At 35.1% G+C, this 16,543-nt stretch overlaps 1 protein-coding gene across 13 annotated transcripts in view; it reads right to left on the bottom strand.

Annotated features, from left to right (window-relative positions):
- PRKACB (protein kinase cAMP-activated catalytic subunit beta) overlaps positions 1 to 16,543 on the bottom strand; it is an 86,060-nt gene that overhangs the window by 13,291 nt on the left and 56,226 nt on the right. For 12 of the 13 annotated variants that reach the window (XM_021709137.1, XM_008051689.2, XM_008051673.1 and 9 more), the window contains one exon: positions 5,165 to 5,329. In XM_021709137.1, the coding sequence (XP_021564812.1) occupies positions 5,165 to 5,329 (165 nt within the window). Of the gene's footprint in view, positions 1 to 5,164; positions 5,330 to 15,089; positions 15,125 to 16,543 lie in introns of those variants that run through there. The other variant, XM_021709170.1, reaches the window with a different exon arrangement.

Here is a 16,543-nt window from a genome sequence, read left to right as displayed (position 1 = left end):
CTGTCTCTCACCATATACCAAAATAAATTCAAAAGGATATAAGTACTTAAACATATGATTCCAAACTGTAAAACAACTAGACGAAAATACAGAGATAACTCTCCAGGATATTGGTTTAGTTAAAAATTTTATGACTAAGACCCAAAAGCACAGGCAACAAAAACAAAATTAGACAAATGGTACTATGGTAAACTAAGAAGCTTTTGCACAACAAAGAAAACAATCAAAAGAGCGAAGATACCACCTGTTGAATGGAAGACCACATTTGCAAACTATTCTTCTGAGAAAGGACTAATATCCAGAATACATAAATAACTCAATAGTCAAAAAAATAAGTAATCCCACTAAAATGTGAGCAAAAAATCTGAGAAGACATTTCTCAAAACAAGACTTCAAAATGATCAACAGGTATATGAAAAAATGTTCAACATTACTAGTCATCAGGGAAATGCAAATCAAAATCACAATGAGAGATCATCTTACCCTGTTGAAATGGCTATTATCAAAAGATAAAAAATGAAAGCTGAAGATGTGGAGAAAAGAGAATTCTTATACACTGTTGGTGAAAATGTAATTACTATGTGTGGTAGCTCACGCCTGTAATCCCAGCACTTTGGGAGGCAGAGGCACTAGGATTGCCTAAGCCCAGGGGTTTGAGACCAGCCTGGGCAACTTGGCAAGACCTCATCTCTACAATAAATGCAAAAATTAACCAGGCATGGTGGTATATAACTGTAGTTCTAGCTCTTGGAAGGCTGAGGCAGAAGGATCACTTGAGCTCAGCAGGTTGAGGCTGCAGTGGCTGTGAGCATGCCACTGCACTCCAGCCTGGGCAACAGAGTGAGACTCCAACTTAAACAAAAAAAAAAAAAAAGAGAAAGAAAATACTTAGTATGAAGAAATCTCAAAAAACTCAAAATAGAATTATCATACAATCCAGCAATCTCACTACTGGGTATTTATCCAAAGAAAGAGAAATAAGTATACGAAAGGGATCTCTGAACCCTCATGTTTACTGCAGCACCACGCCCAGCCATTGCATTTTCTTTATCTGTCATCTGTTGGGCGACTTGCACTTTGGGAGGCTGAGACAGGAGAATTGCCGGAGCCCAGGAGTTTGAGAGCAGCCTGGGCAACATAGTGAGACCTCATCTCTACAAAAAATAATTTTTAAAGACTAGCTGGGCATGGTGGTGCATGCCTATAGTCCCAGCTAATTGGGAGGCTGAGGTCAGAGAATCTCTTGGGCCCAGGAGGTCAAGGCTATGGTAAGCCGTGGTTGTACCACTGCACTCCAGTCTGCTGGGTGACAGAGTGAGACTCTCACTCAAAAAAAAAAAAAAAAAAGAAAAGAAAAGAAAAAATAAAATAAAATGTGATACATACACACAGTGGAATACTATTTGCTTATAAAAAGAATGAAATCTTGTAAAGACAAATATCACATGTTCTGACTCATGTGTGGAATCTAAAAAAGTTGATCTCATGGAGGTAAAGTGTGGAATGAGAGTCACCAGAGGCTGGTAAGTGTGTATGTGTTGTGGGGAGGGCAAAAGATGAAGAGAGGTAGGCTACTGTGTACAAAAATACAGTGAGATAGAAGGAATAAGTTCTAGTGTCTGATAGCACAGTAGGGTGGCTATAATTAACCATATGGTGTATATTTCAAAATAGCTGGAAGAGAACATGTGATATGTTCCCAAAACAAAGAAATGATAAATGTTTGAGGTGATGGATAAATGCCCAAGTTTGATCACTACACTTTCTAGGCATGTATCAAAATATCACATATACTCCACAAATATGTAAAAATATTATGCATCAATAAAAACAAATTCATTAAGCTCAGAAATCGACCAAAATATATATTAATTTTACATTAGTAAAGGTAGAATTTCAAATGAGGGGCCAAATAAGAGTTATTCAGTAACTGCTGAGGGTATAATTGGCTAATTTTTATACAATAACAAAAAATAAGTTAGAGTTTAAAAAGCACTAAAAGAAAATACAGGTGAAACAGACACACTTAGGGTGGAGCAGACTATTTTTTTTTTTTGAGTTGGAGTCTCACTCTGTCGCCCAGACTGGAGTGCAGTGGCCGCTCCCGGCCACCGCAGCCTCGACCTGCTGGGCTCCGGCGATCCTTCCGCCTCAGCCTTCTGAGTAGCTGGAATTACAGGCATGCGCTACTACGCCCGACTGATTTTTTGATTTATTGTAGAGATGAGGTCTTGCTGCCCAGGCGGGTCTGGAACCCGCGGGCTCAGGCAATCCACTCACCTCAGCCTCCCAAAGGCGTGGGATTACAGGCTGAGCCACCGAGCCAGGCTGAAGCAGACTATTTTAAGACAACTGTGTAATGTGGCAGTAAGTCATTCAGATGTAACTGTGTAATAGGTAGCAACTGTAACATAAGGGATTGAAAGAGAGAGGAAAGTACAGAGCTACATTAAGTGGATCTTAGATGGCTACTTGGAATGGACTGCAGTGTTAAAGAGCAAAGAAAAAGTGAAAAGACATATCAAATATTAACAGAGGTTCTATCTGGAGGGCGGAATTATGATGATTTCAAATTCATCTGCTTAACAAATTATCTGCTTATAAGTGTATAAAACATATCTCAACCCGACAGAAAGACGGAGCCTGGGTTGATCTATCTAATCTTTCTCCCCAAACTACTCTTCTTCTTGTATTTTCTATCTTAATGCAAATTTTAAGGATGATAAAACGGATACTTTGTAGAAGGTAAATTATTTGCTCAGGATCATACTGCTAAGAGTTGGTTGATCTGAGATTCTGATTAATGTCTACCTAGACCTAGATTTCATAGTACTCTTTGGCTACCTTTAGAGGCAGAGTCTTCCTACCGACAAAATGCTCAAAGCATAAAAGTTAAGCAGATAATATGGAAAAGCTATGAAAATCTTATGAAACAATGTATCATATGATGGTTTGTGGATTCACTTTAAGAACCATGTTAAAAGGACTTTAAAGGGAGAATGTGACCCAAGATTGGGAATCTGAAGAACCTGGGATCAAATATAGATGTTATTTAGCAATTGTTTAAATTAATTAACCTTTCTTCACTGATTTCCATATCAGTAAAATGGGCAAAATGAGATCACCTATTTTACCAGGATTACTTCAAAGACCATCATGAGAAGTTACAGAGTGTTGCTTTTATTAATTATAGAGTACTACATTGGTGCCAACAAATGTAGAAAACATATACAAATATAAACTTTTTATGAGGTCTACAATGTATCTTAAATTGCTATGGACCTTGTTCTTGCCCTCATGACACATCCATTTGAGATAACAACACCAGCAGCTATGCGTCATAAACTTCACCTTAGAGACTTTCAGGATACCTTGTGAGATAGGAAACAGTACTATACTCCCATTGTTTTGGTCTTGCTATATTTTCTATTTACTGCATTTTAAAATTCTTTCACTGCTTTGTTTTAATAATCTTTTGTAAAAGATATAAAGTAGAAAAATTATGCTTTTGATACTTAATTGGGACATCACAATTTTTTCCCAAGGATGTTCACTCATGTTGCTGCACAGCACTGCTAAAGAAGGCAAGTCTCTAAAATGTTACAAGTTTGGGGTTTATTTTTAAAATGCAAACAAAAATTAATAGATTCAAAATGAAAACATTTTATTCATCTGTAAGTCAGTATTAAAGAAGCAAAAGGAGAGATAAGAGTAATTTGGCACCGCAAAATCTTTTCTTAAATGTCTCAAATTATTACAAAGGTGAAGTGATAACTACTATTAATTAACATGCTACTGTTACCACAGGTATTATACCGGCAACTTTGGTTTTTAAAAAACTGGTTTCTTTTAAACATGCTACTGTTCTGCTGGGGTTTATTCTTTATTATGGTGGTATATTAACACTAGATATTAACTGGGTTTTTACTTAAAGTTAAGCATTTGAGTTGCCTGGATTTTTTTACACCAAGAAGCCCTTTAGCAAACAAACAATACAAATCCCAATAATCTCAGATATAAGTTTATTCTTTCTGCATTTCAGCATTTCTCATAGTTGCACCTTTACGTTTATATATGGACTTTTGATTAATCTCCTTGTCCCCTGAAAGCATGAGCTTCATATGGGCAGGAACACAGGTTGATTTTGCTCATCGTTATGTTCTCAATGCCTTGCAAAATACCCAGCATACAAGCAGGCACCTGATAACTATCTGGGAAAGTATCACATGAGTAAATAATTGTTAAAAGAAAAAATGTAGTAGTTTCAGATAAATTTTTTGAACTTCCAAAAAGGCATTAATTATATTCTGTTTCCTTATTTATGTTCAAAATAGCTTTCAAATGGATAAAGGAAACATATCTGAAGAAAGACTACTGCTCAGTAAGTAGTTTAGTAAATACTTAGTGAGCACAGATCAACCATAAGGTTCTTGCCAGATGACAGGAATATGAAAATTAATGAATTAAGGTGCCTATTCTGAATGGGATATTTTAAAACAGTGAGTATATAAAATACTAATGAAGAATACCTGTCAGAGAAAAAAATGACAGAAGAGGTAATATTTAAGCTATGTCTTAAAAGATCAATAAGATTATGGCAGATGTGCAAATAGCATAAGTCTTTCAGAGTAAAGAAAAACACTTTTATAAGGACATAGAGTGTGAAAAAACATGGTCTGGATGGGGAATACTACATAAAAAATTTGGAATCCTGATAAATAGTACAAAGAGGTCAAAATAAAGACTGAAAAGTGATAAATCTAACAATTAAATGTTATTGGTTGTGCACCAATTCTGGATAGGGAACATTTGTTTATATATTATGTTTCTAACGCGGCTTCACATCACTTTTGAAATGCAAACCCTTAGGACATTGTCTAATTTCCATAGTATTATGAAGACTAAAAGGCGTGGGAAGAACAAATTTAACAAATAAAACATTTCAGATTGGTGGTCAAAATAGAATACATGCTTTCCCTTAATTAAGAAAACTCACTTTTAAGTTGTGGGCTATAAAGTACTTCAGATACTGCACAGGATTAATTAAAAAGGTAAAAAAAAAAAAAAAAAATTAAAGCCATATGCTAAGTTGAAAATATCTTTACCACATATAATTTAAACACCAACTTTCAAAACGCTTTTAAATTAAAAAGAAAAGTCTCACCTTCCTCTGGTAAATAGCAATCCAATCTGTTGTGGCAAACCACTTGTGAGTTTTTATATCACTGACACCATTTTTCAGATTTCCAAATCTCTTTGTCAAATCCACCTGCAGCAGGTTCCGTAGAAGATCCTTGAGATCTGAACTGAAGTGGGATGGGAATCGGACCTGCACAAACACACCATGTGGTAAAACACACATGCCAAGACTCACAATTTTTCTGTTTTGATTTCAAAGAGGCTTTTTTAAGGTGGTAGGCCATTATATAAACAAAATATATGGTGATGACTTTCGCACACTTTTAACCACACATTACAATCCTCCCAGTAGTCATAAAGGACAGAATTATTTGGGTGAATGAGCAACATCTGTTATCTTAGGGCCTTGATTTGGCCATGAGCTTCTTTAAAAACATGGATCACTCTCCAGAAAAGTGTGCATACATTAACAGAACTTTTGCAAAAAAGAAGTTTCACCTATCTTCAAGAGAGAGCCCTTTGGATCTTATATTATAAATTTGTCTCTGAGATATACAAATTTAAATTTGTAATATAAATAGAGCAAGCAACATATGAAAGAAATCAGTATGTACATTTTGAAAAGAGACCTATCAAAAAGGAAGGCTAAAAATGGTTGTAAAAACCCACACTGCCTTTCAAAGCACAGCAAACCAGTTTTCATTTATCAGTAGTTGGCTTTTAAGCACAATTTTGCTATTATGCAACAGTATAAAAGTAATTTAGGCTGGTTTAAAGGTATTTTTCTTCCTCCTAAATTGTGAAGACTTTACAATTAGTAGACTGGCCTCTGGCCTCAAAAACAAATAGAAAACCCCAAGTAACTGAAGATGTTACATATTTGGCAATCAATAAAGTACCATGCATAGGAGACCGAGGTTTATTTTTTTGTTTTTGTTTGAACACATTCTTCTCCTCTACCCCAACCTAACTCCCAGTTCTCCCTTTTTTATATGAGTGCTGAGAAATTAAAATGGGCACTGCTGAGCCATTTTAATGCTTTTATTCTCAGCATTTATTAGATTATTTCATGTTCTGTATAGTTCATTCACTTGACAATTACTTACTGAGTATCTACTAGGTTCCAGGCATTTTATTCTAGGTGCTAGCTATATAGCAGTGAGCAAATTCAGGCAAGTCTCTGATTTCATGGAACTTACATCCTAATTGGATATGACAAACTTGATAAATATCGTCTTAAATCTATTCTAAATATGGAGAAACTAAGATTCAGAAAGGTTATATAACTTAATCATCAGGCTATTCAATGGCAAAGCTGGGACTAGAAATCTAGTCTTATGATTTCATAGCCTCATGTATTTTGATCTTTATTACAGTGTCTTCAAATATATCAAACTCAATTTATATTTTGACTTTCAAAAAGCTTAATGTACTTGACACACATTCTCATGTTCTCAAAGTAGAAGTTAAATCATCATGCAAAGAGAGATATTTGGCAAAACTAGATTTATAACCATAGTCTTTTGACTGACACCCTTGTGTTATTCTTTCAATAACTGTTTCTCAAAATGTGGCCCTAGGACCCACTTGCATCAGACTCAACTGGGAGGATAAAAATGCATTCCTGTGGCTAATCTCAGATGATGGGGGCATTCAGCCTGAAAATCTGAACTTCTATCTCCAAGAGATTCAGATTCTTGTGAACATTAAAGCTTGGGAAGCACGATTCTCAACTCTATTCACTACTTTATGTGGAGGTTTTATTTTTGATACTAGTGAAAGATCATAAAATGTTAAATGTAAATAATAAAATGTAGTAAACTGAAATCATCATCATACCAGAGGAAAGCTAATATTTGTGTCTAGCAACCAAAGACTACGAAGGCTGAATCATTTATGAATGACCAGGATTTAGGCTCAATTCATAAACTAGCAACTAAAAGCCTCATTTTTGCAAGGCCTGTATTATCACAGATTATGAGTGGTTTTATGTTCTAAAAAAGCAAGACGTGATCTAATTGAGACCTACAGAGATTAAGGATCAGAGCTGATAAATAGTACAGCTGTAATTCCAAACTGGGTATTCTGACTCCAAGGTATACTTTTAATTATTTTATACTCCTTCCATTATTCAATAACCTGAAAATAGCCACTGTCAGAATCCTTCTAGAAGACTGAGACTTTTTATCTTAACAGTATTTTGCTGCACGTTTCCTCATTTATCTTGAAGTCATAAATAAAATAAGAGATAATCAAAAGGCACAATCTCTTCTTTAAAAATAACATGATGTTTTTCCAATGGGTTAAGTTACCTCAAGTTTTTTCAGTAGTAAATCTAAACTTCATTTAGATTCCTCCCAAAAAATAACTTATCTGAAGCACACCTATCTTTGTTTAAGATAAAATTTGCATGAGCTATTCAATGCTAATGTGCAAGTTATCCCCTTCATCATGTTCAGAATGTGGATAGTAATGTATTACATATAAATTATATTCTAAACTCAGCTAATATGCAGTGCAATGCATGAAGATTATAAGCACCTAAATAAAGTAGTTCTTGATTTTGGAATGCAAATAAAGTGATGGTCTTGAATTAGTCAATGTGGGTGAATTTTGTGTGTGTGTGTGTGTGTGTTTAATATTCAGAACAGTGATTCTCAAATGGGAAGTGGTTCTGGGTTGTGATGTCAGATACCAGAATCATTTGGGAAACGTCAAATTACAGATATAACATCTTCACCTCTATATCACACCCTCTTCTTCCCAAGAGATTCTGATAGGTAGTCCATACTCTCACAGTAGTTCACACTAATGATGGAAATCTTGTCATATCTTTAAAGTATATTTGAGGGAGAAATAATGAAAGTCATTTTAAAAGTGTTTTTTCCATGACTGTTCTGATATGTAACCTGAAATGTAATTTTCTTGTTGATTGAACTTTCCAAAGAGCCATGTTGCTTCATCAAAATGGAATTAGCAAAAAACAGAAAATAATTTCAACCAAATTGATGCAAGACCTTTATTGCAAAAATTGACCTGAAAAAACCAGAGGCCTCTATGATGGAAAGAGTGGCTATCTAATTTTTCCTTCAATACTGTATGAAGAAAGTATTATTTTTATCATCATTATCAATTATAACTACTACAGAAAATAATATCAGGATCCTAGAATATTGGAACTAGAGGAAGTTTAGTTTAATTTAGTCTGAACTCTCATGTTAAAGATAAAGAAGCTGAGCGCCAGTGAGGATACCAACTCAGTTAGTGGGATCACTGGGAAAATGACTTAATCCTCCTCACTTCTGCATCTATGAGCTTTCTGCCAGTCTATGAAGGGCCAATAATGTAGAAGTAGTTGTAAAAAGCCAGATACAGAAAAGAGAAAGTCAGTCTAAATTCATTAAATCATTAGTTTTGAGAGATGTGGTTCCTGGAAACTGACATCATTTAACGTGGAAGAGGAGTCTGTACAACATAGAAAAGGTGTTTATGAAACATACACTTACTAAACTGTTTTATTTAACCTTTTTTTCTTTTCTTTTCTTTTTTTTTATTGAGTTGGAGTCTTACTCTGTCACCCAGACTGCAGCCTCGACCTGCTGGGCTCCGGCGATCCTTCTGCCTCAGCCTTCCAAGTAGCTGGAACTACAGACGAGTGCTACCACGCCCGGCTGATTTTTGATTTATTGTAGAGATGAGGTCTCGCCAAGTTGCCCAGGCAGGTCTCAAGCCCGCGGGCTCAGGCAATCCACTCACCTCAGCCTCCCAAAGACGCGGGATTACAGGCTGAGCCACCAAGCCCGGCTAACCTTTTTTTCTTAATATTATTTCCTGTTTAGGATTCTTTTCTAACCATTCGAGACCTGCTACTTCTGGTTTTCCTAATGATATGATATATTATTGATATATATCTATTTTTCTAGAGTGGTATAGATACACAAAACAAGTTTTCAACACATGGTGTGTATCAGAATTGTCTGAGGCAATTTAAAAAACACAAGATATTTAGGATCTACAGAAGGCCTATTTAATTAGTATTTCTAGAGAGAGACACTGAAGATGAAGTACACTTTATGAAAACTTCATGATGACAGAAACCATAACTGATTTGCTGTACCCAGCATGTAGAACTGGTAAGGCACATGCTATGAGCTTAATAAATGTTTAATGAATGCAGGAATTCATATTTGACAAAATGTTGATTGAACCCCTGCTATGTGCCATGCTTGGACCAAGCAAGTACTATGGGCTTACTCATATATCACAGGACACGTGCTTGGGATTTATTAGTAAACAAGACAGGGTGAAGATTTCTACCGTCATAAAATTTACCTTCTAGTGTGGAAGACAGACAATAAAAATTTGGTAACAGAATTATCCTTCAACAATGCCTATCACTACTCACAAAACTTTGCATTGCAAGGTATTTGACTTTTATTCTGAAGGAAATGGGGAGTCCATGCAAGGTTTTGAAAAGAATAACAGGATCTAATTTAGCATTTTAAAAGACCCACTCTAGTGACTCAAATGAGAATGGTAGCAGTCAGTGTGGTAAGAAGTGGTTGAGAATTTTGTATATATTCTAAAGGTGGAGCAACAATGGTTACCCTGTGCATTAGATATGAGGTGAGGACTCCAAGGTGTCTTGGCCTGACATGCCAAAAAGTTAAAGTCACCATCAACTGAGATGGGGGAGGATGTGAAAACAGATTTGCTAGAGGGGGACAAAAATCTGTCATTTTAAGTTGAATTTGGGATATCTGACATCTGAGTGGAAATCTCAAGTTGATATAAGAGTCTGGAATTAAGCCGGGCACGGAGGCTCAAGCCTGTAATCCCAGCACTTTGGGAGGCTGAGGAGAGATGACTGCCGGAGTCTAGAGGTTCGAGACAAGCCTGGGCAGCTTGGTGAGAACTCAGGTCTACAATAAATCAAAAAATTAGCCAGGCATGGTGGTGCACGATTGTAGTTCCAGCTACTTGGAAGGCTGAGGTGGAAGGATTGCCTGAGCCTGGCAGACAGAGGCTACAGCGGCTGTGAGCGTGCCACTGCACTCCAGCCTGGGCGACAGCGTGAGACTCTGACTCAAAAAAAAAAAACACATAAAAAAGTCTGGAATTCAGGAGTCAGGTATGAACTGAAAACAAAATTTGGGAATTGTCAGTGGTATTTAAGTCATGAGCCTGGCTGAGACCACCAACAGAGGAAGGGCAAAGAAAAAAGAGAAGCAGACCAAGCCAAGGAGGTTGAGAGGGAATTATCAGTGACTTAGTCACTGAAGCAAGTGAAGGAATAATGAATAAGCCCCTGAACTAGACACTTTTTATTTCTTGCTTTGCCATAAACTATCTTTGTCTTTGGAAGATTCTGAGTTTTGATTTACATACTATAGAATAAGAGAGTTGAACTAAATAACATTGAACATTCTTGCCACCTCAAGAATAATAGAAATAATTCTTGGGTTCTAATTCCAACTCCAATTACATACATGCTGTTACTTAGTGCAAATCCAGAAAGGTAAAAACCTTTCTGAGTCTCAGTTTCTTCATCTATGAGAGTAAATCCCCTCTGGAAGTTTTGAAATCAAGTAACTTTTATGAGACTTCCTCCATTATACCGATATTCTATAGACATTAATTCAATTCATTTTTCATTTTTAACCTTCCCATTGGAATACTATTTTAATGACCTGAAGCTGAATTTTTTAATCTAAGAAGGAGCTTGGAAGATAGCAAGATCTTCTGTTATATTTCCAGACTAGCCAGGGACAGCTGTGCTAGAAACGTCACTTGGCCAGTATAGGAAGTTCCTCCTTTCTTTTTGTCTCATGCTCCACCTATTAATTTATAGAACATATTCATCTTTTCTTAAATTTGATAGGGTGAGGGAGAAAATGGATGACTATAACTTTGTTTTCTAAGGACAGCATTGTCAATATTGCTGAAATCCTAAACTACTTTGCCAAATTACATTATGTAATATGTTAAACAAACTATAAAACTCACTCTGAATTGTGCAAACTCAACAGAATACTTGTTCTTCTTTCAGCACTGATTATAAAGTCTTATACATTTTGGTTTTAGGAATGACTATTACTTTCTAAAAATTTAAGAGAATGTTACACCCCAAAAGTAAATCAGTTCATGTTGTTATGATAGCCATTTTGAGAGATTTATTTATTTATTTTTGAGTTGGAGTCTCACTCTGCCACCCAGACTGGAGTGCAGTGGCCGCTCCCGGCCACCACAGCCTCAACCTGCTGGGCTCTGGTGATCCTTCCGCCTCAGCCTTCCAAGTAGCTGGAACTACGGGCGCGCGCTGCCACACCGGCTAATTTTTTGATTTATTGTAGAGATGAGGTCTCGCCAAGTTGCCCAGGCGGGTCTCAAACCCGCGGGCTCAGGCAATCCACTCACCTCAGCCTCCAAAGCGTGGGATTACAGGCTGAGCCACTGAGCCCGGCTTTGAGAGATTTAAATTCACTAACTGGTTTGCTGAGTTTTTTTTCCTTTAGAAATAAAGTGAAGCCAAATCAAATTTATTTACACTGAGCTTAATCACAGATATTACAAAGCTAATCTTTGAAAGAAGGAAAAAGTCTCACTGCTGAACTGCAATTATGCACAGAGGAAAAGATCATTTAACTAGTAACATTATCTTTTACGTACTGGGATCAAATTTACTAGGCTTAAATGATTCAAGAGTTTGTACACAGTCAATAAGCAATAATCTATTAACTTCTGGTCATAAACATGCTGGAATACATTTTAAGAAATTATCTCTCTGAAGTAGGAGCAATAGATTCAAAAAAATCTGCAATTCCAGTAAAGGGTGATCTAGCAAAAATGAACATATACATTAGTCTATTTCTCAAAAGACAAATTTCCTACAGATTTTCTACAGACATGGTGTCAACCTTCACACTGCCTCATAGGACCTGAACAACTTTAATCAGCCTGGATTCTAATATAAAAAAGAAAGAGCAAAGACATTAACAATATTTACTTATAAATATTGGTACCATGTCTGTGGACTGTTTAATCTGTTCTCTTTCTTTTGTAGAAATAGTGGTAGATACAGTGAATCTAGGCGGTTGCAGAAGGCTACAACCCACCCTGTCCCTACTCCCTCCCGGCAAAATAAGGAGCCAGTGTTGGAATTATTTGCTCATAGAGCCACTAGAGTAAAGAGCTGTCACAATGTAGGCATTAATAAGATTTTTAAATGACCACAGCAAAGTATTAGGAAATAAGTCTGAGTTTCATGCCAATAGTAAATCTGCTTTTGTCTTTTATGAAAATGATTTCAGAGTACCTCTAAGTCTCTTTAACTATAACCACAAATAGAAAATGACATTTTGGCCATTGCCTTGCTAGACTCTGGTGTGGCCATGTGTTCTCTGAGCCATGGCTGCCACCATGCTTTCTGGCTTTGGCCCCCTCCCCCACCTTGGGGAGGTGAATCTTCTCTCTCCCTTCTCTTTCTCGCTCTATTTTAAATAAACTATATATTAAAAAAATAAAATGACATTTTACCTTCTACAAAAGCATTGACAACAGCATCTTAGAAAAAGTGTAGTGGCATGTTTGTATATGTGTATGCTATTCTGAAAACAAAATGTGTGCAGAAAAGAGTGAACACAGCAGGCCTGGGACTGCTACCATTAGAAAGGACTGCTTCAAGTTTGGCCCTTGGTAGGTATTTGGCAACTTGAATGGTACCAGTTCTTTATAACAATATGAAACTTTCCCTAAATAATTAAAGTGAGTCACTCTGCCAAGATTGTTTGTATAAACAATATGGTTTATGCTGACCATCTGCTTTCATTGTGGGAGACTAGGATTTTGGTATGTGCTACGCAGAGGGTGCATATGTGACTAGCTCCCAATAAAAAACCTTGGGCTTTGAGTCTCTAGTGATTCTTGAAAATTTGTGCCTGGTTTTCTCTGAATTTTGCCCTGCCTGCCTTTTCCCTTTACTGATTTTGCTTTGTATCCTTTTATGGTAATAAATCTTAGTGGTGAGTACCACTATATGATGAATCCTGTGACTCCTCTTAGTGAATAACCAAACTTGAAGACAGTCTTGGGAGCCCCTGATACAAAAGGGGAATAGTCTTTGGCTGCAAATCAATTATCTGTCATGTAAATGTTCAATTTCCTTTCAGGAAATTGAGCACCTCTTTGATCATTCAGTATATACTTTGTTTATACCTTTGTATTTTGTACAGTGTGTCCTTGTACATTGTTCATTAAAAGTAAAATAATATTTACACTAGATATGATAAAGTTAAGAATTTTTTAACATTGTATAAGTCAAGGACATTAAGTAATGGTTTCCACAACAGTTATTACTTGAGTAGCTTATTTGCAAGTATCATTTTTGACCACAATATAAACGTTTATATTTTCATGGGTAATGCAGCCAGCTAGAGTTGCTGTGGAAACCATAACTGATTCTTGTCATGGATTATATGGCACTGAAGCATGAAATTTAAAGACTATATACAGAAACTCAGCATATGCATTGCTAGGATGAGGCATAGTTAATGAAGGAATTATAAATCATTTCTGTCAACTATGCATTTCTAGACTTGAACTTTAATATTGCATGAATAATTTGACATTTAAATACCACCTCCTCTGTTTTATTAAAGGCAAAATATGTGTAAGAGAGAATCTAACAGGCTGATTGATCATCTTTCTGTGCACTTAAAAACACCAGCTTGAGTTAAAATATTGTAATAGAGAAAGTGTTTAAGATCTAATGTTCAAATATATGTGCTTTAGTGAATTAATCACTTAATAAATTTTATTTTGATTTTGATAAGTCTCTGACACCTTTAATCTTTATAAAATAGCTCCAGGATAGAAGATATAATAAATAAAAAATGTTGCATAACTAATATGCTTTTAAAAATCAGAAAAACAATTCTGAATGAAAAGTATATTCTTAAATAATATATTATGTCATTAAAACCATTAAAAATTCAAATGCAAATACAGGATTTACAAATATAAGACTAAAATTGGATTTTTTAATAACTTGAACAATTAAAACAGTTTTAAAAACTAGTTGGTTTCCACTTTAGCTTTTATCTACTAACTAGAGAGACAATAATATTTTTGTAGTGTGGATAGAGATACATTCTAGTTTATGTTTGGGTGTTGAAACAGACAGTTTTATTGGGTATGGTGAATATGATCTGTATTTCACATAATACAGATTCAAGAGATCATTTAATGGCAATATTCTGTTTTCAGAAGCTCTATCTTAGACTAGTAAAGAGAGTAAAGTATGAGAATAACTTTATATCCAATATAGGAAGAAATAATCTGGCACCTTCAGTTAAAAACAAAAGTACATCAAACACTCTGTCACATTTCTACATAAATTATGGGGAAAAATCAGATACTGTGATATGTTAAAATTTAATATTGTTATCTTCTAAGGTGACTAGGGTTTAAACTATTATGATTTTAGAGCATATGCAGATTATTCGATACAAAATGTTACAGCTTTATATGAAATGAAAACATATTCATAAACAACTAAAAAAAATCTTATCCAATGTAGGATAATTGGCAAACAGGTCAATATATAAAAATGAAGTACATATCTTTCAACTGAAGCAACTGTTCTAAGTAAGTGTAAATGTAGTTATGACTGCATCTTTGTTATAAAATTTGAATAAGTATAAGTAATGCAATAAATATTTAAGACCTTCATAATTACCCTTAATTATTTGAAACTATTATTGTAATTTTGCATTCTTAGACCTTGTATTCTTCTAAAATATCTTCTGAAATATTCTTCTCCTGTTTGTGATATTAAGGTATTTTATTTCTCTCATCATCCTTCATATGGTTTTTGGCTATTATGCTCTTGAGAGTCTACATAGTCATTACTCAAATTCTTCAAAATCAAATCACTGTCTTGGATATTAATTTTTTTCAATGTTTTGTTTTGTTCATATCAAAGGTTCTCTTACTGCGAATTTCATATTCCTGCTTCATATTCAATTGCCGGGGGAAAACAATTACAAAGATAAAAAATCTGAAGCCTAGAGATCTATAAATGTAACAAGAACAACAGTGAAAATTATTTAAAATAAATACTGTAGTCTGCCTTTCTGTATTGCCTTTATCACTGAAAATCTTTTAACACCTAAGCTTGGTTTATTTATCTGTAAGAAGTATTTAATTTTGACCTTTGACATAGTTGAGACATAAATTATTTAGTTAATTCCCTCATTTGTCAACACTGACATAACATACAACTTTCCCCATATAATGCAGCAAAATATAAGGGAAAATCTTGTGACCGCCATAGAATGCATATGCCCTACGAGACACAGAACAATACTATGTTGAGATGTGGATTTTTGCTGGTTGGATAGACTCATTCTGTCGGTATCTTCTTCCTATAGCCCAGATGTACAACATTCATGATTTAAATTTGGTTCTTGACAAAAAACATTAATTACTACCTTATGGATATTCAGGGATCCTTACGAATGGTTAACATTGTAAATTTTAAGTTCATAAATGCCAAGAGTCAGCTTTCATACTAAATGTAGAGGTTGAATCTGCCTGAGATACAAAGAAATAGAGACTTTGCTCTATTTCCTACCAGATTCTTCAGGTTGATTAGGCTTACTTCTTCCCAAGAAGTCACAGAATACAAAACATAACTCAACTATATCACATCTCAGGATAATGTGATGCTCTATTTCCTGGTCCTATTCTAAATGCGGCTATGAGGTCTTTAAAAAAAAGAAAAGTAATAGAGTATACCACATATAAGAATAGGAAGAACAGAAAACAAGCAAAATATCCCTTCCCATGTACTGTGTTTTTAATGTATATAGAAGGCCTCCTGGGAGTGTTTAAAAGTCTACCCTACTCTTTCTTTGTTACGTGGTGAGATATCAGGCTCTGTTTTACTGGCTGAAAAGATTTGAGATCTGAGCTAAAGCAAGAGCAAATGATGAATCCTAAACCAAATACTCTTGGAACAAAAATTAGAGATTATCAATGCAGAAGAAGGAAGGTTTATGGAGTAATTTACAAAGTGCAAAATACTATGCCATAATAAATCTCATGTTCAAGAAAAATTAAAATTATTTCAATATTTGCTAAAAATCAATGACAATTTTAGTCACAATTAGCATGAACAATTGTTAGAAGCCAATTCTAAGAATTTCCATCTTAAAATGGCTTATCCATTTTATGTTTACTTCCAATTTTGTGGTGTTTGACATTAAAAAAAGCAGTCTTTCCTGAAAAAGCAAAGGCATATAAAAAACAGCCTCAACACTTTTCTCCAAGGTGATATTCACATAGAAATAATTACCCATTTTTAAATTTACTTGAAGAAATACTGAGAAGTACAGCAACGATA

This window comes from Carlito syrichta, unplaced genomic scaffold (genome assembly GCF_000164805.1).
Source record: "Carlito syrichta isolate Samal-C Ts95f unplaced genomic scaffold, Tarsius_syrichta-2.0.1 Scaffold67282, whole genome shotgun sequence".
NCBI lineage: Eukaryota > Metazoa > Chordata > Mammalia > Primates > Tarsiidae > Carlito > Carlito syrichta.
The sequence above is the reverse complement of the archived record's forward strand: the minus strand, read 5'-3'. Positions and strand labels throughout refer to the sequence as shown.